Below are 27,321 nucleotides of genomic sequence, written 5' to 3'. Positions count from 1 at the left end.
TGAACCTGGGAGGCGGAGCTTGCGGGGAGCCAAGACTGAGCCACTGCACTCCAGCCAGCCTGGGCAACAGAGTGAGACTCCGTCTCAAAAAAAAGAAAAAAAATAATATGACAGGTTTAAAAAGTTTGAAGCTAGGATAACTGTGGCTCAACTTGTCTTTCTGAAGAACGAGTATTTCCAGTAAAATGGAATTGGTGTCTTGGGGCTCCCAAGAGTTCATTCTCCCCTTAGGATGGTGGCAGAGGTTTCCTAACCTGCTTAGCTGCCTTGAGATCCTCCCTCAGCTCCCATTCCTAATCTCCAGCTTTACAGCAGTCATGATGTAGGGCCTTGAGGGCAGGGCCATGATCAGACCCTGTCGTGGACAGACAGGAATCAGAAGCAAACTGCCCACTGAATCCCAGCTCTGGAGCCTGTTTGTGACATGGTGAGCTACACGCTGGGCACTAAGCTAAGGTAGTTTTGTTTTTTTAATGGAGATAAATTCACCTCATGTGAAATTATCCCCTTAATTTATTTTGGGTTTGTCTTCTCTTCTTTTTTCTTTCTTTCTTTCTTTTTTTTTTTTTTTAAGATGGAGTCTCACTCTGTCACCCAGGCTGGAGTGCAGTGGTGTGATCTTGGCTCACTGCAACCTCTGTCTCCTGGGTTCAAGCAATTCTTGTGCCTCAAACTCCCAAGTAGCTGGGACTAAAGGTGCCCGCCACCACACCCAGCTAATTTTTGTATTTTTAGTAGAGACAGGGTTTTGTCATGTTGGCCAGGCTGGTCTCAAACTCCTGATCTCAAGTGATCCGCCCGCCTCGGCCTCCCAAAGTGCTGGGATTACAGGCGTGAGCCACTGCTCCTGGTTTCAGTGAGCTGAGATCGTGCCGCTGCACTCCAGCCTGGGCAACAGAGCGAGACTCTGTCTCAAAAACAAACAAACAAAAAAGAGCATAGTTCAGCAGTCTTTAGCAAATTTGCGATGTTGTGTAACTGCCACTTCTGTCTAGTTCCAAAGCCTCTTCTCCACCCCAGCACGAAATCTCATGACCATTAGCAGTCATTCCCCATTCCCCTCTCTCCCCCTCTTCCAGCCCCTGACAGCCACCAATTTATGTCTTTTTGGGCTTTCCTGGACTTTTCATAGAAATAGAATCACACAATACGTGGTCTTTTTCAACTGGCTTCTGTTTCCTCAGCGTCGTGTTGTCAGGGTTCTTCCATGTTGTAGCATGTGTCAGCACTGCCTTCCTTTTGATGGCAGAATGATACTCCATTGTCTGTATATATCATTTTTCTTTCTTATCCATTCATCTATTGATGGACGTTTGGGTTGTTTTCACCTTTTTGGCTGTCGTGAATAAGCCACCATGAGCATTCTTGTACAAGTGTAGTCATGCATTGCTTCATGATGGGGATACGTTCTGAGAAGCGCGTTGTTAGGTGATTTAGTCACTGCACGAACGTCCTGGAGTGTGCTCACGGAAACGTCAGTGGCGTAGCCTACATCACACCTGGGCTCTGCGGTGCGGCTTATTGTTCCTAGGCCACAAACCTGTACAGCAGGTTACTCTACTGAATACTGGGGGCAGTTGTAACATACTGGTAAGTATTTGTGTGTCTAAACATATCTAAACATAGAAAAGGCACAGTAAAAATAGGGAATCATAATCTTATGGAACTGCAGTCATATATGCGGTCCATTGTGACCAGAACGTTGTTGTGCAGTGCTTGGTTGTATTTGTTTGAGTCCCTGTTTTGAGTTCTTTGGGGTATTCACCTAGAAGGGGAATCGCCGAGCTTGGCCTTTTAGGAACAGTGCTATCCTTAATCCTCACACTAACACCCTGGGGTCGCTACAGAGGGAGAACCAAGACACAGGCCGAGGGAACCACTTCCTCACACAGACAGCTCCTGGGTGACAGAGCTGGGGTTGGGACCCAGGGAGTCTGATCCTCAGAACCCTTTAGTTCCTGCTCTTTTCCTTCTCTGCACAGGGGCCTTATATTAATCAGTTCTTGCCTTGCTCTAAAGAATACCTAAGACTGGGTAATTTTAAGAAAAGAGGTTTAATGGGCTCACGGTTCTGCAGGCTATGCAGAAAGCATGGCAGCATCAGCTTCTGGGGAGGCCTCAGGGAGCTTCCAGTCATGGCGGAAGGCAAAGGGGGAGCCAGGACATCACATGGTTTGAGCAGGAGGAAGAGAGCTGGCAGGGAGAGGTGCCACACACTTTAAACCACCAGATCTCATGAGAACTCACTGTCATGCCAGCAGTACCAAGAGGGATGGTATGAAATCCTGAGAAACTGCCCCATGATCCAGTCACCTCCCACAGGCCCCTCCTCCAACATTGGGGATTACAATTGAACATGAGATTGGGGCGGGGACACAGACCCAAACCATATCAAGCCTCTTCCCCAAATGTTCAGCCCAGTGCCTCTGGGAACCCCTCCTTGGAATATTTGTTTTGCCAGCTTGCCAGGGTGTCCCCAGTCTCCTTGAGCCTGACAGGGCCAAGGCGGTGCTTCTAAAAGCCACTTATCAGACTGAGCTTGAGAAGGAATGTGTGGCGACTGGGAAGGGTCCTCAAAGGTCTGCCCTAAAGGACAGCAAGTGGCTGTTCATTGCTCCCTGGAGTCCAGTGGGGTGGGTTTTCGGTTGCAAGGACCTCTGAGCCTTGAGTCATCTGTGCACCTTGTTGACAGTAAACAGAGGAACACCCTGCTTATTCAGAGACCACTTTCCAGCAAATACTCCGAACCCAGCCCAGAATCCAGGTAGAGAAGTGTACCAAAGTCACGGTGGCTGCCACACTCTGACCCTTTGATTGCATTCCCAGCAGGGCCTCACTCCCATGCAGGGCACAGTCCTGACTAGTATATTGCTTGGGTTTCCAAGACCATGAAACTAGAAGCAGCAAATTGGGATGAAGCAGGAGGGAGAACACTTCCATGAACTGCGAGCAGAATGCCCAACAGCGCAAAGTTGGCGGGGGAATGAAAATGACAGAAAGAAAATGAAGATAAAGAGTGCACAGTAGTTGGGGACACCGTTCAGGGGCCAGCAGCTCTCCACTGCTTCAGGAGCTCCTGACGGTGGCAGTGTGCGGTAGCAGATGCTCCAAGGGACAATTGCGTCAGCAAGAAAGGGCAAAGGCTACTCCCCACCATCTGCTTAAAGCAAGGGAAGAAGGAGTGTTTCTATCTAAAATTATTTAAATTTCTCTAAAGGGCCTTGGCACTCAGAGGGTAAGCTCTGGCTGGTTTTGCCTCTGACCTTGGCCGTCTGATCAGACAGTGAAAGAGGGAATTGTTCCTGGGGTTGCAAGGGAGTTGCTGCCAACATCTGGCCTGCCTGGCCCCTTTGTCTCCCCATTGACGGCGACAGCGTTGGGCAAGTCCTGGGCCTCATGTCTGTGTGAATGTCCCCACCCAGTCACCGGCACTTCCCCCCCAGGGTCGGGGTTCTGGGCCTCTCATACAGCTGTGGCCCCGGTGGTAGAAAAGGAGGCTCTGTTTAACCCTCAGTGGGATGGGCCACTGATCTATTCTTGTTACTTGTTGAGCAACTGTTCTAGGCTAAATCTGAATTCTTTCTCAGTTAGTGCTCGATTTTGCTTTTTAAAAATAAGTCATTGGGAATACTTGACCCTGGGCAGAGAGCGGGACCAGCGCTCAATGAAGCTTGTCAATAGAGTTTCTCACGGCCGGGTCACAGACGTGGAGGGAGTGACCAAGAGAAGACGCACTGTCTCAATTACTGTGTTTCCTCTCACTGTGGGCCCCAACCAAGGCTTATTGGGGGTTCTTTGTTTCTCGTTTGGACCTAAAGTCCTCTGTCTGTCTCTGCAGAGGTGCTTCTGGATACCCCCTTCCCAAGTGGGTTCTGGGAAAGATGAGAGATCTGAAAACCTTATGGAGGCTACCGAATACAAGGCCAAGGGGGCTGGATTTTTCTCTGTAGGCAAATCAGGGATATTCAGAGTCACTGAGCAGAGGAACAACACGGTTGAGTTGTGTTTTGGGAAGAAAACTCTGATGACAATGTTTTGGGTAGAGAGGGAACCATTGGAAGCAGGAAATAAAGATTGGAAGCCTTTGGAATAGTCCAGAAAAAAAATAAGAGGCAGAGCTAGGATAGAGGGCAGGGGAAGGTGTGGAGGAATTGAAGGGCAAGAAGCAGCTGGCTCTGACCCTGGTGACTCACTAGATTCAAGGGCTGGGAGCGCTGACTCCAAGGGAGAAGTGGAGTTGGAGTGTGGCCGAGCAGTAGGCATGGTTGCCATAAGCCAGCCCTGGGAAGACGGCCCCGACCTCCCACCAGGACCAGGTGGTGGGTTCAGCTCGCATTCCCATCACTGGAGTGTAAGCCCCCTACTATAAGGAAAACTCCTTGGAGGCAAGGAGCTTCTTCTGTTCTGTTGAACAATGTGTCCATAACATTGTTATTAGAACGTGCTGGAAGTATTTCGGTGTCCCCCAGCACGCACTCCATACATATTTGATGAATGAATAAACTGTGAGTCTGAAGCATAGGAAAGAGACTCTTAATCCAGTTTTTAGGTTGTTTGTTTCAAGCTGAGTGTAAGGCCATGTTTGTGTATATGTTTTATGTGTGTAAAGTCATCCTTCTTTTTGTCAGAATGACCCTGTTTTTACCTCGAGTGGTCAGAGTTGTCTGTGAGAATGGCCAAGGCCAATAGGTCTGTTAAGAGTGTGCCAGCGTAGATCAGCCGCAGTCCTGCACAATGATAGGAGCCTTGCTTCATCCTACTAGCAAGACTGAAGCTCTTGGAAATAAACATCAAACTAGCCCGGCGCCATCCATCATCTGAATTATCAACACATCGTGAGATGCCAGGAAATGACTTCCTGGTCTTGAATTGGCCTCTGGAGGACTCCCCTGAGACCCCAGCACTTCATTCTCTCTCTGTCCAGTAAAGGAACACTTCTGCAAGGAAGGGGTTCAGGTAACCATGGGTGAAGCCTGCTGGGCCTGGACGCCTCCATGAGTCAACTCCAACTTTTCAGGCCCCTGTGAAGGGAGAGCAGAGGCTTTGAAATGGCCACTTTAATATCACCCGTAAGTTTGGAAAATTCTTAGAATTAATTGCATTCGTTTGGAACTTCTTTTTCATTGAGGTGAAATTCACATAATGTAAAAACCACTTTTAAATGTACAATTCGGCCAGGCATGGTGGCTCACGCCTATAATCCCAGCACTTTGGGAAGCTGAGGTGGGTAGATCACTTGAGGTCAGCTGTTCAAGACCAGCCTGGCTGATGTGGCAAAACCCTGTCTCTACTAAAAATACAAAAATTAGCCAGGTGTGGTGGTGGGTACCTGTAATCCCAGCTACTCAGGAGGCCGAGGCAGGAGAATTGTTTGAACTCAGGAGGTGGAGGTTGCAGCGAGCTGAGATCGCGCCATTGTACTCCAGCCTGGGCGGAAGAGTGAGACTGTATCCCAAAAAATCATAATAATAAATAAGTATACAGTTTGGTGGCATTTAGCACATTTATAATGTTGTGCAATCACTACCACTCTGTCTAGTTCCAGAATATTCTCACCACCTCAAAAGGAAACCCATGCCCATCAGCAGTCAGCCCAGCCCCCCCCCATGCCCGGCTCCCCTCCTGCCAGGCCTTGACAGCCACCTGTCTGATTTCTATCCTACGGATTTGCCTCTTCTGGACATTTCATAGACGTGGATTAATTCCATTCTGAAGCCCTTTGTGTCAGGCTTCTTTGATTTAGGATCACATTTTCAAGGTTTGTCCATGCTGTAGCGTGTGTCAGTACAAATTTGGAGGCAGACACCACATGACACAGCACCTTTTGGCCAGTCCATTTCCCTGGACCTTAGAAATTCCTTTCCATCTGCTCGAGGATTGGACTGGAGAAGAACCCCACCTGTCCTGACCCTGCCGCTCCAAATGCCCTTCCATGTCCCTGGCCCAGCAAAATCCTCCTCACTTCTCAAGATTCGGCTGTGAGCAGAGTTAGTGGCTGTCTTCCCCTTTCCTGCTCTGTAAGAGTCACTGCCCCCCTCGTAGCACCTGTCTCACCAGCATTCATCACCTCCCCCGTTCTCCATGAGCTCCTGGAGCATGGTGCCCAGAGCGCTGCCAGGGAAGGCCTGTTGAGTGAGCGGGTGGTCCAGTGAACAAACACACAGCATTCTCACACCCAGACTCCATAGCTCCCTCTAGCTTCAGGGATTGGTCATGTTGTCATCTGTTGTGTTCCTGTCTTTTTTTTTCCAGAAAGGATTTGGGGTGGGGGGTGGGTCTAAACAGCTACTGTGGAGATGGCCCCGCCCCACACCTACCTTCTGTCTTCAGGACCCTACTTACCAGGCTCTTTCAGAGATTGGATTTTGGACCCTAACTGATGGGATACTGAAATGGACAAAGCAACTTTACTACTATTTTGATAACACAGCTTACTGTGTTATCACAGTAACACAGATAACACAGATAACTATTTGATAATACTGCATTTAGAAAAGCTTTTTATGGTTGTCGCAGAAATCACTCCTTGGCCTGTGTCTCCGAAAGAGAGACCCACTAGAGGCGTGATGTGTCTCTTCTTGCATTGGAGGTGGTAACTTGTGGTTACTGTTATCGTAAAAACAGTGATAGTAGAAAGAGATGGTTGTTCACTGCCTACCTGTCTGCAGAGACAGTAGCAACAGTGATCCTTGGGGGCCCAAGAGTCCCTCTTCCCAAGGCCTGTTCACATACATTTACTTAGTGTCTCCCGCACTAGGAGAATTAAATCCCGGGTGAGCCCTCACGTTCCTCAGTGATCCAGTGAAACTCCAAGCACTGCAGCCTGCCACACAAGACTCTCTGTAATCGAGATTTAGCCAGTTTTTATGACTCAGCTCCTTCAGCCTCTCTCTCTCTGCCCGATACTCCTATTCATCCTTCAAAGCCCGAGTCAAACATCACATACTCTCCGAAGTGTTCGTCCCACTTTCCCTGGGGCTCCTCTGCCTCCACACTGCACACATACACATGGAATTCTACTAATCTGTAGATATCGGACTCCCCACACAACTGTGGAGTCCTTAAGGAAGGGGTTCTGGACTATGTCACACCGATGCTGGACAAGTGAACCAAGGAGGCATTTGCGTGGGTGCTTAAAGTTAGGTAAAGGAGAGAAGAAAGTAGAGAACTCAAAGAGGAGAGATTGCTGGATTCAAATCTGGGGTGTTCCAGAACTCTAGGTATTCACCTAAGTCTGTTGGGACTCATGAGCTGTTTTCCCAGTTTCGAATAGCAAAGAACAGGCTACATGACATGAAATCTATGTGGTTGGTTGGTGTTCGTTTTTTGCTGCAGTGTGTCTGGTTTGATTCTCTAATACCAGTTACCTGGTGTTGATTTTGAAACAGAAGTGCAGACGGGCAGGAAGTTAGAGGCGTTTATACAGGAGAAACGGAACCAGCATGACTCACTACCACAGGGCAGGGTCCAGGGGAACGCACTGGACACTGGAGCCAGCTTTACAGCTGGGGTCCACTCTGGTGGGGCCGGCCCGTTCCTGGGCTGTACCAGCTCTTAAACATTTTAAATATCACCTCTGCTCATTTTATGATGAGTATGTTTGGTAGGCAGAAGTTTGAAAGGTGGAGTGCTGTGGGCAGAATCGATGAGGTGGTCAGTCTGTGTCTGTGCCATATGTACTCCGAGGCCTGTGACCCGGTGGGGCTCCGTTTTCACCTCTGTTCAGCCAGAGCCACCACAAAGTGCTTGCTTCCCCAGCTGCTGCACAGATCGTCATCCCCATCATGGTAAAGCTTTCAGGTGGATGTTCTTCTCATTCCCATTGTACCAGTGACAAAACCAAAGCTGCTGGAGGTGAAGTGGCCACCAGAGGTGAGCTATAGCACTGGAGTGGCGATCTCAGCCATCTCTCCTCCATATTCCAGAACTTTCCTCTACTGCTCCTGACTTCCTGAAGTGACCAAATCTGTCTCTCCCTCCTTCCCTGTCTTCAGGGGGCAGATTTCTCATGGGGATTTGAGAGAGCACACGCTGATGCCGTCCTGAGGGTGAGTGAGAGCCTCAGATGTTTTGGGCCTGACTGTCCAGCCTCCTGGAGAAAGGTGGCCAAGTCTGTGTGTGGGCAGCCAGCATGTGGATGCATGAGTCGAGCTCCCTTGTCACATATCCTGGAAACCCTCCAGGGAGGCCTGCAGCCCCCAGGCCAGAGCTGAGAGAGGAACGGTCAGGGATTTCCCACTTGAAACACACTATCTCTAAGGCTGCCGGCTCTTGCTTCCCCAGGAACTACTGCATTTGTCTTAAGATTATACCCTGCCTGCCTCCAAGAGGACTGAGGCTTTTCAGAGATGAGACGCTGTGTGGAAGGAGGCAATTAGTATCAAACAGAGCAAGACTCTCCGGATCCCAGGGCCGGGCCGATCACCACCCTGAGCTTTGTCTGGCCGTCTCGGAGCTTTCTGTTGAGGTAGCAGAAAGGGAAACACGGCTTGCATCGTTTTGTGTTTTGGCCAGAAAAGTACCCGTGTCTGTCTTTCAAAGTAGATGCCTTTCTTCTCTCTCTCTTTCCCCAGTCCAAGATTAAACTTCTTTAAGAGATATGGGGGAGACTTGTCCCTTCCAGTTGATTCTATGAAGGCAGAATTTTTCTCTTGAAATTCGGAGACTTGCTTGTCAGGTGTGGTCCCGTGTGTCACCGTCCAGTGACCTCACTTCCGGGCAGGGTGCTCTACCTTGGGAGGCACTGAGCAGTAGCCCCAGTGCTTCTCCACCATTGTCAGTGTGACGATTCAATCATTACCTACTTCTTCCGAGATGACGTGGCCATGCCTTCAGTAATTGCCAAAAACCAACATCCTCTTTCTCTGTTACCTGCTTGGTTTGCTTTTCACCTATACTTGTCATCACTTAGCATCCTGTGTATTTTGCTTATTTGTCTTTTCTGTCTGTCTCCACCACCATGCAGGAGACCCTGTGAAAGCCGGCATGCTGTTTTGCCCTGGGGTACAGTGGGTTCTCTGTGCTGCACATGCTGACGTTCGTTGAGCCCTTACCATGAGCCAGAAGTGGGCCTCCTGTCTTCCTGTGGCCTGGGCGTCTCCTGGGCTCTGTCCCTCCCATTTCTCAGATGAGGAGACTGAGGTTCCTAAAGCCCAACTGGCTCTCTAGCTGGGAGTCCCACAGCCTGTAAGAGGCAGAGCTGAGATATAAAGTCAGGTTTTCTGTCCCCAAAGCTGTGTTCTTTACCATTACAACTTGAGAAAAATGTATGAAAGGCCATAAACATATTCTGGTGCTCAGAATATTGTATTGCTTCTTTTCTTTTCTTTTCTTTTTCTTTCTTTCCTTTTCTGTTCTGTTCTGTTCTGTTCTGTTCTGTTCTGTTCTGTTCTGTTCTGTTCTGTTCTGTTCTGTTGAGTGTCTCACCCTGTGGACCAGGCCGCAGTGCAGTGGTGCAATCTCAGCTCACTGCGACCACTGCTTCCTTGATTCAAGTGATTCTTCTGCCTCAGCCTCCCAAGTAGCTAGGACTACAGGCTTGCACCACCACACCTGGGTAATTTTTCTGTTTTTAGTAGAGACAGGGTTTCTCCATGTTACCCAGGCTGGTCTCGAACTCCTAGGGTCAAGTGATCCACCCTTTTCGGCCTCCCAAAATGCTGGGATTACAGGCATGAGCCACCACACCTGACCTTGTCTTGCTTTTCAACAAATTTATATTAATGACAGTAGTATCTACCTATATTAGAAGCACAGCAGACACGTATATGCAGACGTGTGTGGATTTTTTTGTTTTTTCTTTTTTTCACCCTATGGTGAGTGCTTATGGGCAGGGCCAGGTCTCACACCCCATGGCACACAGCCTGGCCCATGCCGGGCACACTGGTCTCTCTGTGGGACGATGCAGGCATGCGTGGCAAGAAAAATCCCAAAGTAGGCCGGGCGCGGTGGCTCAAGCCTGTAATCCCAGCACTTTGGGAGGCCGAGACGGGCGGATCACAAGGTCAGGAGATCGAGACCATCCTGGCTAATACGGTGAAACCCCGTCTCTACTAAAGAATACAAAAAACTAGCCGGGCGACGAGGCGGGCGCCTGTAGTCCCAGCTACTTGGGAGGCGGAGGCAGGAGAATGGCGTAAACCCGGGAGGCGGAGCTTGCAGTGATCTGAGATCCAGCCACCGCACTCCAGCCTGGGCGACAGAGCCAGACTCCGTCTCAAAAAAAAGAAAAAGAAAAATCCCAAAGCAATCCCCTGAGCCTCTGCCATGGTCTGTGTCCGTAAAGGCGTAACCATCGATGCAGCGCAATGTAGTATTTTCAAAGAACACTTTTTGTTGAACCAGATAAAATGCATACAGAAAAGCACACATATTCAGGCTTCATAAAAAGTAGCCTTCCCTCTGTCCCTTCCTCCCTCTCTCAACTTGTCATGGACATAGCAGGTAAACTTAAGGTGCTGAGTGAATCCGTTTAGTGAAAAATATAAGTAAAACGACAAAGCGTGCTGCAATGGTGTGTGTAATGACAGGCCAGCGTCAGCCCTGGGTCCCTCGAGATCTCAGAGAAGACATTCTGAGTCCTCTGGGGGATGGGCTGATGGGGCAGGGGGTGACAGCAGGTGTCCGGAGGCTGGAGGCCCAGGGACTGACTTCAGGGGTGCCCTCAGGGCACAGAGCTTCTGAAGCTCACTGGGCCTCAGGAAACACCAGCAGGACTCCCGAAAGGTGGAAGAGAGGCGGCCCTGTCTGCCAGCCTGGACACTTGGCTGGGGACCCTGGGAATGACCACGCCCCTCTGAGCCTCAGTTTCCCTCTGCACGTTGGACAAAAACATCCCTCCCATTCTTTTCCTCCCTCCCATTCCTTCCTCTCGACCTCTTTCCCTGGTATTTTCTAGAAGGCTGTGTTGCTGGAAGGCACTGTCCCCAGCTTTCTTGACACTGTCAGAGGGTGTCCAAAGGAGGCTTTGCTCACGCTGGCTCATTCCCATGATTTTGGAAACAAGGGAGAGATGTGGGTCACCTTGTCCGGGGTCCTGGCAGCTCACTTCTGGATCATGTCCAGCAGCCTCACTTCCTCAAGTGGACGTGGGTGTCCCTGGGAGAGAAAACCATGTCTCCCAGCTTCTGGGCCATCTGCTTTCTTTTAGGGATGGGCGCAAGGAATTTTTTGGCAAATTTGTCCTCTGGGAAATTTCTGCAGAACTTGTCTGATGCTTCCATAGAACTTAGGGATTGGGTTAAGGCCAGTTCCTAGGAGGGACATTGCAGAGATGAGGGCCTTAGGACGTCTCAGTAGGACCCAGTCCTGGTGTACACGACAAATAACAAAGTAAACTGCTCACCTCCATACCAACTGAAACATCTTTTGGTTCTCTGTGCAAAGAAAGCAAGGAGAGAAAACATTCTCGCTTTCTCTCATCCATCCATCCATCTATCCATCACATTGCTATTTCTTGAATGGTTTAGATCAGGGTTGGACCCACTACTAGTCTTTTTAAATAAAGTTTTATTGGAACACAACCATGGTTATTTGTGTAGTGTCTGTGTCTGCTTTCACACCACAACACCACTGTTGACAGTTGTGCGACAGGGCATATCCCACAAAGCCTAAAGAATTTTCTCTCTGGCCCTTTACAGAAAACGTTTGCTCACCTCTGATTTAGAGTTACAGCAGGTTCAAATCCTGGCTTCATTAATAACTAGCAGTATGGCTTAGGAAAAATTATTTCTCTTCTCTGGGCCTCAGTTTTCTCATCCGTAAAATGGGATCATAATGGTACCCATGGCCTGGGTCATTCGTGGGGAGGTGCCTTTGAGCAGTTGACCCCGTATCCGGCACACATGAGGTCTTTAATCAAGTTACATGACTCTGAACACCCGCTAAGGTGCCAGATAGAGATGTAGGGTGCCTATTTTTAGGATCTCACAACACAAACAGCTGGAAGCAGTGCGTCGAAGGCACTGGGGTTGAGGTGTGTCCCAGGCTTGTGAGAACCCAGAGGCAGAGTGCCCTTCTTTCCATGCTGGCACCTGGGGAGGAGCACTACTTAGCGATTCAAAGACGAATGAGCTTCAGGTGCACACGGCCACATGGATGAAGCTCTCAGACATCATACTGGCCAAAAGAAGCCAGACACACATGCGTATCTGCTGTGTGATTGCATTTATACATGTTGAGGAGCAGACAGAGCTAATCCGTAGAGATGGATGTCAACGCTCTGGACTTTCTGGGCTGGGAAGGGGAGCAAGGGAGCCCCCAGGGCATGGAGATGCTCCCCATCTTGGCCTGGCTGGCAGGTGCACAGGGGTGTGCGTTGTCAAAATGAACCCACTGAAGATCTCTGCCCTTTTGCTCATTATGCAGTTTATTGGTTTTCTTTCGTCGTCTTCTCCTTCTCCTTCTTCTTCTCCTTCTTTTTTTTTTTTTTTTTTTTTTTTTTTTTTTTTTTTTTTTTTTTTTTTGAGACAGGGTCTCATGCTGTCGCCTAGGCTAGAGTGCAGTGACACGATCTTGGCTCACTGCAACCTCCACCTCCAAGGCTCAAGTATCGTCCTGCCTCAGCCTCCCGAGTAGCTGGGATTACAGGCGCCTGCCACCAGGCATGGCTAGTTTTTGTGTTTTTAGTAGAGACTGGGTTTTGCCATGTTGCCCAGGCTGGTCTCAAACTCCTGGGCTCAAGTGATCCTCCTGCCTTGGCCTCCCAAAGTGCTGGGATTACAGGTATGAGCCACTGTGCCTGGCTGCAGTTTACTGTTTCTATTTTAATTTTTTATGCACTTTACTGTTTACATCTTAATTTTTCATAAAAGAAAGGAATGGAGAGAGAAGACGAATAAGAGAGAGGATTCAGAAATGGGAGAAGCTTGGGCAGTCGAGGGCTATCTCCTGGTCTGTGTCCTGTCTCAGGCCCCTGCCTGAGACATCTTTGAACCCCAGCCTCCTCTGACAACTTCTCATTCCCAGACCAGGGTCGCACAAACTCTGGCTCCTTGTGCTTTCTGTTTCCTTGGCCAAGAATGCCTGGCACTCCCCTGCTTACCTTGACACCCAGCTCAAAGGCCGCCTCTGGGCAGCCCTCCCCAGTGTTCCAGGGTGCCCCTCCCTCCTGTCCTTGCCCTTTGTACCAGACCTTCCTCCTTCCTCCTGCAGTGCCTTTGGCACTGTGGTGTTGTTACTTTGCACTCCCCATTACTTTGCACTCTCTGCTCACCCTGCTTATCCTGGGGCTCCCAGGCCAGTGTCTGGTAGAAGCAAGGCAGGACGCAAAACAACAGTCCTGGCTTCCATGTGGCCTTTCCACTGAGCGGCTGTGACCAAGGTCCACTGCCTAATGGACCCAAACCTCCTTTTCTTCCTCCATAGAACTGGGGAGGCTTAGCGGCACCCCTTTCCCAGGATCCTTGGAAAGTATCCATGAGATGAAGATGGTCTTTGGAGGCTGCTTTGGTGAGGACCTGGCATGTGGCATGTGCCTGGTCCAGGCTGGCTGCTGTGGTCCTTCCAAATGCATGTGACTTGGTGGTTGGAAATGATGCTGACTTTGGGGCATCTTTGTTTCCATCACCTGTTCCAATGACAAAGGTGCCCAATGGCACAGATGTCAAGGGCTGTACCCTGGGGACCCAGATTTTCATCTGTCTTCTCATGCCCACGAAGATGACTGTGGCTGGAGGGGTTTGAATGTGGAAATATCAGTCCTTTGCTCTATTATTAAACCTTGAGCCATGTGGCCTTAAAAGGGGGTGGCTGCCATAGCTGGTTTCATGATTAATGAGCCTATATCCTGCCTCTTGACCGTCTCCACGGAGCCCCAGGCACCAGCTCTACCCTCCCGGCCCAGCTGCAGGCTGTGCTGCTGAGGTCTGGGCAGCAGAGAAGGGTGCCTGGAGTGTCTTTCTGTCATCTTGATGAACCCATGACCCCTCCTGGGTCCCCAAGGACAGTTGGGTCTTGTGGGCTTGGTTGAGATTGGCGAGAGGAGGTGTTGTGCCTAGCCTGGGGGTTTGGAGGGTGGGGGGGTGTCTGCTGTGCGGCCCTGCGATGCGCAGGTGCCATCAGGGCTCTGACCCCAGGCCATCGAGAGCTGGTGCGACCTGCTTGCCATCCGTCATGCAGAGCTGGTCGGTCACCCCATGCACCAGGCCGACTCCAGGCCGGAGCTCTCCTCTCGGCTCTTTTTGAAGTAATCCGTGGATGATGGAGGAGCTTGGCAAGCATTTCAGCAAAGCTCCTTTTTCTTGTTCAGGCTTGAAAGTAATTGCCTCCATGCAGTGAGTGCCCACTGACCACCTGGCGCGTCTGGGCATTGAGCTCATTGGCCCCTGGCACAAATGGATCCTTCACCTCACCTGGTGCCTGTCTGTAGCCCCTCCTGGCCGCTTTCTCACAGCTACGCTCCCTCCTGAGTACCCTCTTGAGAAGTCTGGGGGAGGGGGCAGCGTAATCATAGTTACCTGTATCAGATGCTCACCTGTGCTGAGCATGCCTCATGCCCTGGCCCATTCAGGTGCTCTCTGCAAACACCCTTAAGGCAGGTACAGCATTCCTTCCCTTCCCTCTTCCCTCCACCCTTACCATCCCCCACCATACCTTTCCTCCTTCTCTCCCTCCCCTTCTCCTCCTCCCCTCCCCTTCTCCTCCTCCTCTCCCTCTCTTCCTCCCCCACTTCTCCTCCTCTTCCTCCTCCTCCTCCCTTTTTTGAGACAAGGTCTGGCTCTGTTGTATGGGCTGGAGCACATTGATGCAGTATCGGCTCACTGCAACCTCCAACTCCCAGGTTCAAGTGATCCTCCCACCTCAGCCTCCCAAGTAGCTGGGACTACGGGCATGTACCACCATGCCTAGCTAATTTTTGTATTTTTTGTAGAGACGGAGTTTCACGACGTTGCCCAGGCTGGTCTTAGCTGTCCACCTACCTCGGCCTCCCAAAGTGCTGGGATTACAGATGTGAGCCACCGCGCGTGGCCAGCATTACCTTTTTCTTAGCTGTAATCTAATGCAAAGCGTACAGTTGGGTTGATTTCACTGTACAGCAGTCCCCGCTTTTCCACTGGGGGATATGTTCCAAGGCCCCCAGTGGATGCCTGAGACCTAGAATAGTAGTAAATCCTATATGCACTATGTGTTTTCCTAAACATATATATCTATGATAAAGTTTAATTTATGAATTAGATACCGTAAGAGATTAACAGCAGCAATTTAAAAAATAGAACAGTTAGAACGATATACTCCAATAAAGGTAATATGATGTGGTCTTTCCTTTCTCTCTCTCTCTCTCTCAAGACACCTTAATATTTTCAGACCACAGTTGACCACTGGTAACTGAAACATCTGAAAGTGAAATCTGAGGTTAGGGAGGACTGCTGCATTCACCAGGTTGTACAACAGTCACTAATTCTAGAACATGTTTATCCCCCAAATTGAAACTCCATACCCATTAGCATCATGCCTCATTTCCCCATCCCTGCACTGGAAACCATGAACCCACTGTCTATCTCTAAGGATTTACCTATTCTGGACATCTTATATAATTGGAATCATACAGTGTGTGGTGTTTTGTGTCTGGCTTCTTTCGCTTTGCATAATACTTTCCTTTCTTTGTTGTTTGTTTGTTTTTCTTTTTTTTTTTTTTTTTGAGACAGAGTCTTGCTCTGTCACCCAGGCTGGAGTGCAGTTACACAATCTCAGCTCACTGCAGTTCTCCCACCTCAGCCACTTGAGTAGCTGAGACTACAGGTGCATACCACCATGCCTCGCTAATTTTTGTGTTTTTAGTAGAGACATGGTTTCACCAGGTTGGCCAGGCTGGTCTCAAACTCCTGACCTCAAGTGATCCGCCCACCTCGGCCTCCCAAAGTGCCAGGATTACAGGCATGAGCCACCATGCGCAAACCTACATATGACTTTCAAGGTTCATCCATGTAGTAGTGTGAATTAGACTCTCAGTCTTTTTTATGGCTGCATAATATTCCATTGGATGGATAGACTACATTTGTTTATCCGTCATCTGTTGATGGATACTGTTTCCATGTTTTGGTTCTTATGAGTAATGCTGCTTTGAACACTTGTGTGCATGTTTTTGTGTGAACCTATGTTTTCCCAACTCTTAGATATATATCTAGGAGTGGAATTACCAGGTCATACTTAACTTTTTGAAGAACTACCAAACTGTTTCACAAAAAGCTGCCTGCATCATTTTACATTCACACTAGTGGTGTAAGCAGGTTTCACTTTCTCCACCTCTTCTTCAACACTTTTTTTTTTGTCTGTGTTCTTTTATTTATTTGGCTTTTCTCTATCCATCCTAGTGGGTATGAGTCTGGTCTCACTTTTACCAGGGAGAAAGTGGAGGCTCAGACTTACCAAGTGACTTGCCTAAGGCCAAGTTGTGGAGTTTGGATTCAGCTCTAGAATATCTGATTGATTGACTGATTGATTGATTTATGTTAATCTTTCGGCCAGGTATGGTGGCTCACGCCTGTAATCCCAGCACTTTGGGAAGCCAAGGTGGGCAGATGACTTGAGGTCAGGAGTTCAAGATCAGCCTGGCCAACATGATGAAACCCCATCTTTACTAAAAGTACAGAAATTAGCTGGGCATGGTGGAGCACGCATGTAGTCCCAGCTACTTGGGAGGCTGAGGGAGGAGAATTGCTTGAACCCGAGGAGGCAGAGATTGCAGTGAGCCAGGATCGTGCCATTGTACTCCAGCCTGGACAACAGAGCAAGGCCCTGTCTCAGGGAAAAAAAAAAAAAAAAAAAAAATTTTTTTTTTCAATTGGGACATAGCATACACACGGAAGAGTATACACATTGTATACTGCTTGATGAATCTTAACCAAGTGAATACAGAATACACTGTGTCACCAACAGCCAGAATCCAGACCTAGAATGCTGCTAGCCCTCCCCAGAAGCTCCCACTTGCCTTCTTCCAGCACCATCCCTCCATGGGGTAATCAGTAGGATCAACAACATGTCCTGGTTTTCCCAGGATTTTCCTGTGATAGAGTAGTGAGCATTCAGCATTCCAAGAAACCCTTTAGTCCTAGGCAAATCAGACGGTTGGTCGCCCAGTGGCCAGTACCCTGACTTCTCACAGCACAGACTCAGGTGCACCTCTTTCTGAAGTTTGTATGGATGGAAGCACATGGTGATGTACGTTGATGACATGCTTCTGTCCAGCTGCTTTTGCTTTATGCTCAGTTGGTGTAGGTCATCTACATGCTGTACATGGTTGTAGATCATTCATTCTCATCATGTAGGCTTCTCCTGAGTGGATATACCAGGATTTCTTTATTCATTCTTCTCTTGGTGGTCATTTGGGTAGTTTCCATTTTGGGCTACCTAATGCTCAGGGAACACTTGTGCAAACATCTTTGGGAGCACTAATGTGGGCATTTCTGTGGAGGAGTAGGATTGCTGGGTTCTCGGGGACTCACGTTCAGCTTTAGCAGAGCTGTCACAAGGTGGATTCACAATCTAACTCCCTCCAGCAATTTAGGATTCTGTTTGCACTGTATCTACGCCAACACTTATCATTGTTCATCTTTTCCATTTGAGCCATTCTGCTGGTATGATGGTCTCATACTCTAGTAACCCCTCTGGTCTTTTTTTTTTTTTTTTTTGAGATGGAGTCTCGCTCTGTCCCCGAGGCTGGAGTGCAGTGGTGTGATCTCGGCTCACTGCAAGCTCCGCCTCCCGGTTCACGCCATTCTCCTGCCTCAGCCTGCCGAGTAGCTGGGACTACAGGCGCCTGCCACCTCGCCCGGCTAATTTTTTGTGTTTTTAGTAGAGATGGGGTTTCACCATGTTAACCAGGATGGTCTCGATCTGACCTTGTGATCCGCCCACCTCAGTCTGGTCTTTAATTTACTAGTTGCCTATAGACAAAGGCCAGGGCATGAAGTCCAAACATCTTGGTTTTCTTCCCAGCTCTCTCCTGAATAACTGTGTGTGGTTGGTCAAGTTGGGCACCTGCTCGAAGTGTTCATTCCTGGTGTGTCATGAGAGTGATGCCAAGTTGAACTACAGGTGTCTGGGGACCTGCTGCGCGGGGCAGTAACAGAAGGCCGGTCCTGAGACCCCTGCCATGCTGGTTCCAGGCATGGCTTCAGCTCTGGTCCCAGCTCCTTTCTGCATAATATGTACTTGAGGTGTGTGAGCACAAAGGTACACAAATTGGAGTTTGCGTCTGGCCAGAGGAATTTGGCATAACAGAGGGATGGAAGTTGCTGTCTTGGGGGGTTATGAAATTGAATCCTGGGCCTGTCTTATAAGAGCAGGAGGCCTGTGTGAGACTTCTCCCACTCTGTGCCTCAGTTTCTTCCTCTGTAGCATGTGGATAACAGCAATAAAAACAGCCTCCCCGCCTTAGCATTGTTGTGCCGTTAAATGAAGGAATATATATAAAGCTGTTAGCATGTGCTGGCCACATGGTAACTGCTTGATGAATGTTAACCGGGGGCACCTGTGCATGTCCGTATTGTAGTGAGGCTAGCATCTGCACAGCAGGTGTCCTTCCTTCTGTCATTAAAAAAAGATATATGCCGGGCGTGGTGGCTTACGCCTATAATCCCAGCACTTTGGGTGGCAGAGGTGGGTGGATCACGAGGTCAGGAGTTCCAGACCATCCTGACCAACATTGTAAAACCCTATCTCTACTAAAATTACAAAAATTAGCCAGAGTGGTGGTGGGTGACTGTAATCCCAGCTGCTTAGGAGGCCGAGGCAGGAGAATCACTTGACAGGAGGCGGAGGTTGCAGTGAGCCGAGATCGCACCACTGCACTGCAGTCTGGCAAGAGAGCGAGACTCTGTCTGAAAAAAAAAAAAAAAGAAAAGAAAAAAGAAAAGATATATACAGCTGGCTCTTCACTGTAGTCAAAAGTTAGAGACAATCCATGTGTCCATTAGCAGACAAATGGATAAACATGTGGCCTGCCCATACAATGGAATGTCAGTCAGCCATAAAAAGGAATGCGATTTCGATTCATGCCACAGCACAGATAAACCTCAAAAACAGTAAGTGAAAGGAGCCAGACACAAAGAGCCACCAAGTATGTGATGTCATTTATGTGACATGTCCAGAACAGGCAAGTCCCACAGATGGATAGCAGGCTAGCGACTGCCTGGCGCCTGGGGATGGGGTAGCAGGGAGTGACGACTTAATAGTATGGGGCTTTCTTTGGGAGTAAAAACATCTCAGAACTAGATAGAGGTGATGGTGACACAGCATCAGGAATGGACTCAATGCCACTGAATTGTACATCTTAAGTGATTAATGGTTAGTTTTACGTTATGTGAATTTTATTTTGAATTTTAGAAATGCAGCCGGGGAGGTGGGGACTGAAGCCCATTCTGCCAGCACAAGGCACTTTTAGCGCCGCTGTGTTTGCCGCTGTGATGGCAGCCTCATCACTGGTACTGTTGTTGCTGCTGCTGCTGACTGTCTAAGCAGGGCTGCCATCCAACTTCTTGTTTCTCCTTTGGCGCCCCAGGGTATGTGTGCGGGGCCAGCAAATCCTTCCTCACAGTGGGGTGGTGCCACGCGGAACCCGACTGTGCAGCATAGGTATCCCCTGTGTGATGACTGAAGCCACTTCCATGTAGGAAGAGAGGGGACTTGTCTCCAGTCCAGCACTTCCAGCCAGATGTTAGGGCCACAGATGCCCCGTGACACACAGCCTGCCGTTTTCAACCCCATCCCCGACTGGGCAGGGTTTCTCGGGCCTCGGGAACAAGCTCATGGGAGGATTTTCCAGACTGGCTTCTTCTTTTGGGGTCCGGGAGCTTCTCCCCTCCCTGGGACATGTTTTGAGTCAGCCTGGACGTCATGATTCATATTCGCTTTGAGAGGAATCCCCATGGAAACCAGCAGGCAGGTTTGGGCAGGAGGGAGCTGGCTCCCCAGAAAGGCAAGAGAAGGCGAAGGCTAGGGGCCTTCTGCCAGCATCAGGGGCGGGCCTGACGGGGGCTCTTTCTTGGGGGGTCAGCTGACCCCATTCCCCACCCACTCTGGGAGCAGGTCTGAGGCGGTATCTGGTTTGGAATGCCAGTTCTGAAGATCTCTGGGGGTTCACATGGGACTCTCATGAGGTCCCTCTGGGCCCTACTTTTTCCAGCCCAGATCCAGCATTGCGTGCCACTGGACAGGGGGCTTACCTGGCAACAGGCAGAGGCGAAGAATCTCTTCCTGGTCTGGCAAATTCAGGACCCCTCAAAACTAGCCCCATATCTGTCCCCGAGAGCAAAGAGACAAAGGCAGAGTTCACTGACCCATTCTCCAGCTTCCACGGAAGGCAGCGTCCCCAGGGGCCCGAACCCCAGCTTGTGGGCTGCGGCATCTCCAATACCCTCTGGGCACTGTCACCTTGCAGGCATTCGGTTAGCGAGCGGGCCCACTGAACCTACCTGGGTTTGCTCGCTGCTTCTCACATGGCCCTGTCAAGCCAGTGGCCCAGGACGAAAGCCCCTCAGCCTTGGCCAGGGCTCCCCGGTTCCCTTTAATATCCATTTAATGAGAGCAATTTGGCAACAACGTAAAACATGCTCTTGCCCTTTGTCCCAGTAATTCCATTTCTGGGAATCTGGCCTAAGGAAATAATCCTAAATATAGGGTAGAAAAACATGTTTCACAAGGATGTTCACTGCGGAGTTGTGCACGGCAGCATAAAATGAGACAGTGGCACTGTCCCTGAGGGAGGGGGTGAGAGCAGGGATGAAATTGATGGTGGTGGAATATTTTATAGCTGCTACAGTGAGAATTCTAGAGCTTGCCATCGAGAGCAGGGAAATATATGTGCGATGATGTGAAAAAAACAAGACGTTACAAAATTCTATGTACCGTATGATTTAGGCTTTATAAAAAATGATGTATTCAAATAATCAGGGAAGTCATACACCAGAGTGCTAATGAGTGGTCTTGGTTGGATTTTTATGGGAAAGATTTTATTCATCACCTTCCAAATTACCTTCAGTATTCACGCATTGCCTTTTTTAGTCAGGTTTGCGTTGTAATTTACATACAGTAAGAGTCATGCTTTTAGCATGCAGATCTGTGAGTTCTGACAAACGTATACAGCCAAGTAACATCGCCCCCACAGTCAATACAGAGTCCCCCCCAAGAGTCCCCCTGCCCCTCGCCCGCCCCAGCGGCTGGCAGCCACGGGTGTGATTTCAGCCCCTGTAGTTTTATTTCAGGATGTCATATAAATGGAATCATACAGTATGCCTTACACTGCTCTTAACGTTTAGGAAAAAAATTTTTCATCTGCTTATTGTTCTCTTAGTTGTACATCTTCGAGCAGGATTCCCTACCATCCCTCAATGGAGGAGAATTTTAATATTTTCTCTTATCCAGTTCAGCCTCCTACCCCAGACAGGAATCTCCTCCCCTGGAGCTCCGGCCATCATGTTCAGCTTACCAGGGAATTATCAGTTATCTGTAAAGTCATCCCAGCAATAGGAAAGTACCCAGCACGGCAGAGGTGCCGGGACAGTGTTAGCTCAAATCTGAGCCCAAGGAACAGCAGTGTTGAGAGGCTTTCCATCCCAATCCAGCCCGTGTCCCCTGCAGGCCTCCCGTGTTCCTGCTCGGTGATAGCACTATAACAGCAGCAGCAGTTTTGTTTTTGTTTTTAAATAAACGTATTCTTTTAGGACAGTTTGAGATGTATAGGAAAGCGACGAGGATACTCCCGAGTTCTCACACATCTGCAGTCTGCTTCTCCAGCTGCTAGCATCTTAGTCTGTGTGCTGCGTTTGTCACAACTCTCTTGAACCAGTATTGATATATGATTGCCGAAGTCCATATTTTATTAGGTTTCCTTAGGTTTTCCATGATGTCCTTTTTCTGTCCCAGGATCCCATCCAGGACCCCCACAGTACTTGCAGTCACGTCTCCCGAAACTTCCCTTGGCTGGGATAGTTGCTCAGGCTTTCCTCGTGTTGAATGAACACTGGTCAGGAGTTTTGAGGAAGGTCCCTCAGTTAGGGTTTGTCTGATATTTTTTCTGATGGTTAGACTTGGGTTATGGGTTTGGGAAGGAAGACCCCAGAGGCAAAGATTCATCTTTCTCAAAATAGTTCATTTGATTGCATTCTTTAGTTTGTTCCAGGTACTATGCTGAGTCCTTGGTAAACTGGATCTCCTTTAATGCTACCAGGAATTCTGCCTATTAAATAAATTCTCATCTTAACCAGTAGAGAAAGTGAGCTCAGAGAGGGGGAGTAACTTGCCTAAGGACACACAGTAAGTGGCCCAAACGCAGGTCTCCTTGGTCCTAAAAAGTCTGCTTTTGGCCAAATCCTGCTTCAGACAGGAGGCAAGCAGCTTGTCTGCTTTTTAAAAATAGAATGGGCTGGGTGTGGTGGCTTATGCCTGTAATCCCAGCACTTTGGGAGGCCGAGGCAGGAGGATCACCTGAGGTCGGGAGTTCAAGACCAGCCTGGCCAACATGGTGAAACCCCATCTCTACTAAAAATACTGAAAAATTAGCTGGGCGTGGTGGTAGGCGCCTGTAATCCCAGCTACTCGGGAGGCTGAGGCAGAAGAATCCCTTGAACCTAAGTGGTGGAGGTTGCAGTGAGCCAAGAACACACCATTGCACTCCAGTCTGGGTGACAAGAGTGAAACCCCGTCTCAAAAAAAAAAAAAAGAAAAGAAAAGGACCGGGCGCAGTGGTTTATGCCTGTAATCCCAGCACTTTGGGAGGCTGAGGCAGGTGGATCACAAGGTCAGGAGTTCAAGACCAGCCTGGCTAAGATGGTGAAACCCCATCTCTACTAAAAATACAAAAAAATTAGCCAGGCGTGGTGGCGGGCGCCTGTAATCTCAGCTGAGACCACACCACTGCACTCTAGCTTGGGCAACAGAGCAAGACTCTATCTAAAACAAAACACAAAACAGTATGGATTTATTTATACACAACCTTTCCTGAAAAAGCCTTGGTTGCAACTTCAGATCAAAGCCACGTTAAGACAACTAAGGCAGGGTAAGTGAAAGGTAGACTCACAAAGCCTCTCTCCAGTGTGTTGTGGGTGATGCTTATAGTTAAAACACGGATGAATGTTGCCTTTTTTTTGTAAGGTATTATTCATTTGTTAGGAAATTAGTAATCACCTCTTAAATGTCAGACGTCATTTAGGCACATGAAACAGAGCAGGTAGAACCCTCCTGCTCCCATGGTACCTAAATAGTAGCAGGGGACACAGACAATCAGTGACCAACACAATAAGTATTTGAACGTGAATGAGGAAAATAAGCATAGAACCAACCGCCAAGCCCTGGCTTCTCCGGCAGTGCTCAGGACAAGACATGCTGTTAGGGCTGAGTCATTTACTGCAGAGTAGTGAGAACAGAACAGTGCACGGGCTGCTGGAATAGGCCAGAACGGTGAAGGGCAGACCCAGGAGTGTGACTTTGAGGCATGGTGGTATAAAGAGAACCCTCTTGGGTGACACATGGCAGCCACCGGGTTTGGTGGCCAGGAGGTCCTCTGAGGGGTGAGCGATGCAGTGGTGGAAAGGACAGGATGAACACAGCTGCCTCCTCCCCTAGGTTACGGGGTCCAAGCAGCCTTGTCGCTCACCTCGACCTTTGCAGCAGCCTGCAGACTGTCCCCGTCACCACTGTCTCCTTTGAAGTCTGTTTTCTGAGCAGCAATCCCTGTGAACCTTGGCTAAAGCTCCTGCAACCCCAGGAGGAATCCCTGAGCCCCTAGGTGGACCTACCAACCTCTCCAGGAGTGGCCTGCCCTTGTCTCCAAGGCATCGCTTACCCAGCCCTCCGTCGGTTTCACCTTCTGCTCCTCCTTGAACACTCCCAGCTGTTCCCACCTCAGAGCCTTTGCACTGGCCGTGGGCTCTGGGACACTCTTTACTCCTGCCCTCAGCCACCTGTCATCACGCTCCATTGTGATTCTTTGTGCAGCACTTGCCACTCTCCAATAGTTTATTTATTTAGATATTTTATTTGTTGCCCGTTTGCCCACTGGGCTCCTGTCTTACTCACTGCTGAATCTCCAGCACCTAGCATGGTGCCTGGAACATAATAGAAGCTCAGTAAATGTCTGTCAGATGAATGAAGGAATGAATGAAAAATGAATTGATCAATCCCTTGTACTTTTTGAGCCTAGCAATTGATCACATCAGGGAAATTGAGGCAGCTTCAGCCATCAACCCTCTCTACCTCCACCCCCATCACCGTAACTCTCCTTTGGCAGACAGATACTGAGATTAACAAACCTAACGGAGGTCCCCCATCTTTATGGTAGAATTAACCTGTTGGCCTTAAACTTTGAATTGCCTTTGCCTCTTTTTTGGAACACAGGATAGAGGTCAGGTCTGATTCCGGAGTCAGATGGCTGAATTCAGTCCTGGCCGTGCCACTCCTACCTGAATGACCTTGGGCAAATCACGTGACCTCCTGAGCCTCAGCTTCCTTGTCTGTATGATGGGATGACCTTGATACCTGTTCCACAAGACCTCTGTGAGGATTAAATGATTGCCATGTGCCCAGGGTGCATGCGAGAGCTAGGGAGGTATTCGCTGTTATTCTTCTCAGCTGTGCTGCACTCACCTGATTCTCCTGAAGTCTGACTTTCTGGAGCCAAAGGACACCTGCTCTGGCTCCTGGTGGCCATTATATCCCTCAGTCACCTGGTGCCTTCTCGGGACAGCGAGACTCACTCAGAGAGTGGTGGGTGACTGTGGATTTCTCTTGCCCTGCCCCTACTCCCAACAATGACCGATAATAATAGCCTTTCTCATTCTTTTCAATACGTGCTATTGAGCCCTTGCCATGGGCCAGCCACTGGGGAAAGAGTGGGAACCCAGACAGACCTAGGCCCTGATTTCATGGAGCTCGCGGCCTGGCCAGGAGGCAGACATCCAACAGATAATGACACAGAATAGAGATGCTGCCTAGGGGCGGGGCTGGGGGCACAGGGAGAGCAGACCCCACTGGGTCTGTCGATTGTGGATGGGAGTGTGGATTTTGTGGCTGGGCCATTGGGAGCCATTGAAGAATGTTGAACAGTGGGGTGGGGATATGGAGTTTGCCATCTTGGAATGTGGCTCTGGAGGCCGAGTGGAGGATACATATCCTTGGGGAGAGGACGAGGGGAGATCGGTGCTTTCTGGGCAGGAGAAGGTGGTGGCTCGTTGCTGGTGAGGGATGGTGGGCTTCCGGCCACGCCCTGTGCTGGCCCCATGGATACCAAGAGCAGCAGTCCCTCAGTCCTTGCCCTCTAGCTGCTCCCACTCTGTTCCTAACTCTGCACCTCCAAACGTGTGGGTGGAGTTTTACAGTGAACCCCCTTGCAGCTGGATATGGCCAGCCAGAAACAGGGAGGCTTCCTTTGGTCACCAGAGGTGCCGAGCTCCTGCACTAGCTCCATTTGCCTGTCACCACAGGGGCGATGTTTCCAGGAACCATCTGAGATGCGGATGTCATGTCTGCTCCTGTAACCAATGCATGTCTCTTCTTTTCCTTTTTTTTTTTTGCTGCAGCCAACTGGGTACATGGAAAACTCAGTCTCCTACAGCGCGATTGAAGACGTTCAGCTGCTGTCCTGGGAGAATGCCCCGAAGTACTGTTTACAGCTCACGATTCCTGGGGGAACTGTCTTACTGCAGGTAGGAGAAATAAACATGAACAAGCAGTTTCTTCTCCCTCATCTTCATGCACTCGCCCCCCTCGTTTCCCTTGGAGGGAGCCAGCCAACTATCAAGAGGAAAGGATGTTTAACTTTGGGTGATTTTATTCCCCAACTATAAGAAAGCTATAAACTGGGTCTGACTGGAGTAAAGGAAGAGGACTGTGCATGGTCTGAGCTCCTCCTGCACACCTGCTGCAGTCTAGTTCCCTTCATAAACCTGATAAATAAATTTTATCTCCATTTTACAGATGAGGAAACTGAGGCATACAGGTGCGTTGTTAGGCCCAAGAAGACTGTGAAAAGCAGATGAGCAGTAGATACTAACTTTTTGCTTTACTTCGAGTGAGGGGGTTTCTGACATCTTGTTGATCTAAGTCTTTTGAGACTGATAGAATTATAACTTGTCTTTTCAGGAAAAAAAGTGCATTCTGTATGTACTGGTCTGGACGTTTGGTTGGAAATGACACAAACATTATTCCAACTAGTGAGACAAAAAGAGAGTTTAATGCTGTTAACTATTAAAATAGCTGTTAACTATTAAAATAACTGGGAAGTCTTAGAGAGGAATTCAGGCATTGCTGGATCCAGGGGTCAGATGACATCATTAATAGTGGGCATCTCTCTCTCCGTCTCCTGGCTGTGCTTCTGTGTATTGGCTTCATTGGCAGATCCTACCACATCTCACCGTGTGGTAGGAAAGATGACCTACCTGTGGCCCAAAGCCACATCCTTAGAGGTTATAGTCCTTATAAGTGAGCGCTCTTTTTGTTTCCAGAACCTTTTACAAAATCTCATGGAAGGTCGGGTGCGGTGGCTCAAGCCTGTAATCCCAGCACTTTGGGAGGCTGAGACGGGCAGATCTTGAGGTCAGGAGATCGAGACCATCCTGGCTAACCCGGTGAAACCCCATCTCTACTAAAAAATACAAAAAACTAGCCGGGCGAGGTGGCGGGCGCCTGTAGTCCCAGCTATTGGGGAGGCTGAGGCAGGAGAATGGCGTGAACCCAGGAGGCGGAGCTTGCAGTGAGCCAAGACAGTGCCACTGCACTCCAGCCTGGGCGACAGAGCGAGACTCTGTCTCAAAAAAAAAAAAAAAAATCTCATGGAAGATCCTGATCGACTCTGCTGTGTTCCCACTCAGCCCCCAGGAATGCACTCCCCCGGATTACCCACTCACTCTTGACCTCAGGCAAGGCCCAGGTCTTGGATTGGTAGCCCCACCAGGCCCACACAGAGGCGGTGAGGTGGGTCCACCAAGAATGGAGAAGTGACCGACAAAAAACCATGACCACGGTCACACATCCGTAAGACAGGTTACGTCACGTTGGGGAGCCAGCCCAATTTCCAGGAGGAACCCCGAGTCCAAAACCCCTCATGTAGAAAAAATTTACCCTCTTATCAGTGGGAAGAAGATCTGCCTCCATTTTTCTTTTGAGATCATTTTATTCCTAACCTGTTTCTCCAGGGAAACCTTCTCTTAGCCCAAAGAGATGCTCTCTAAAAACCTATTTTCGATCTAGCGACCACTGGATTGTGTAACACAGCATTGGGCTAAGAGTCACCCAGTCTGGGCTCCAAGGAATGCTGAGCTCAGTGGCGGACCGTAACAACTTAGCATTGTTAGAAAAGTCCTGTTCTTTTTTTTTTTTTTTTTTTTTTTT

General features: G+C 49.2%; 1 protein-coding gene across 1 annotated transcript in view; it reads left to right on the top strand.

Annotated features, from left to right (window-relative positions):
- CMIP (c-Maf inducing protein) overlaps positions 1-27,321 on the top strand; it is a 274,459-nt gene that overhangs the window by 143,247 nt on the left and 103,891 nt on the right. The window contains exon 2 of the mRNA XM_017888195.1: positions 25,512-25,637. Coding sequence (XP_017743684.1) covers positions 25,512-25,637 — 126 coding nt within the window. The remainder of the gene's footprint in view (positions 1-25,511; positions 25,638-27,321) is intronic.

This window comes from Rhinopithecus bieti, unplaced genomic scaffold, assembly GCF_001698545.2.
Source record: "Rhinopithecus bieti isolate Rb0 unplaced genomic scaffold, ASM169854v2 scaffold_17826, whole genome shotgun sequence".
In the NCBI taxonomy this organism is placed as follows: Eukaryota; Metazoa; Chordata; class Mammalia; order Primates; family Cercopithecidae; genus Rhinopithecus; species Rhinopithecus bieti.
Note: the sequence above shows the minus strand (reverse complement) of the source record. Positions and strands in the feature narration are given on the sequence as shown.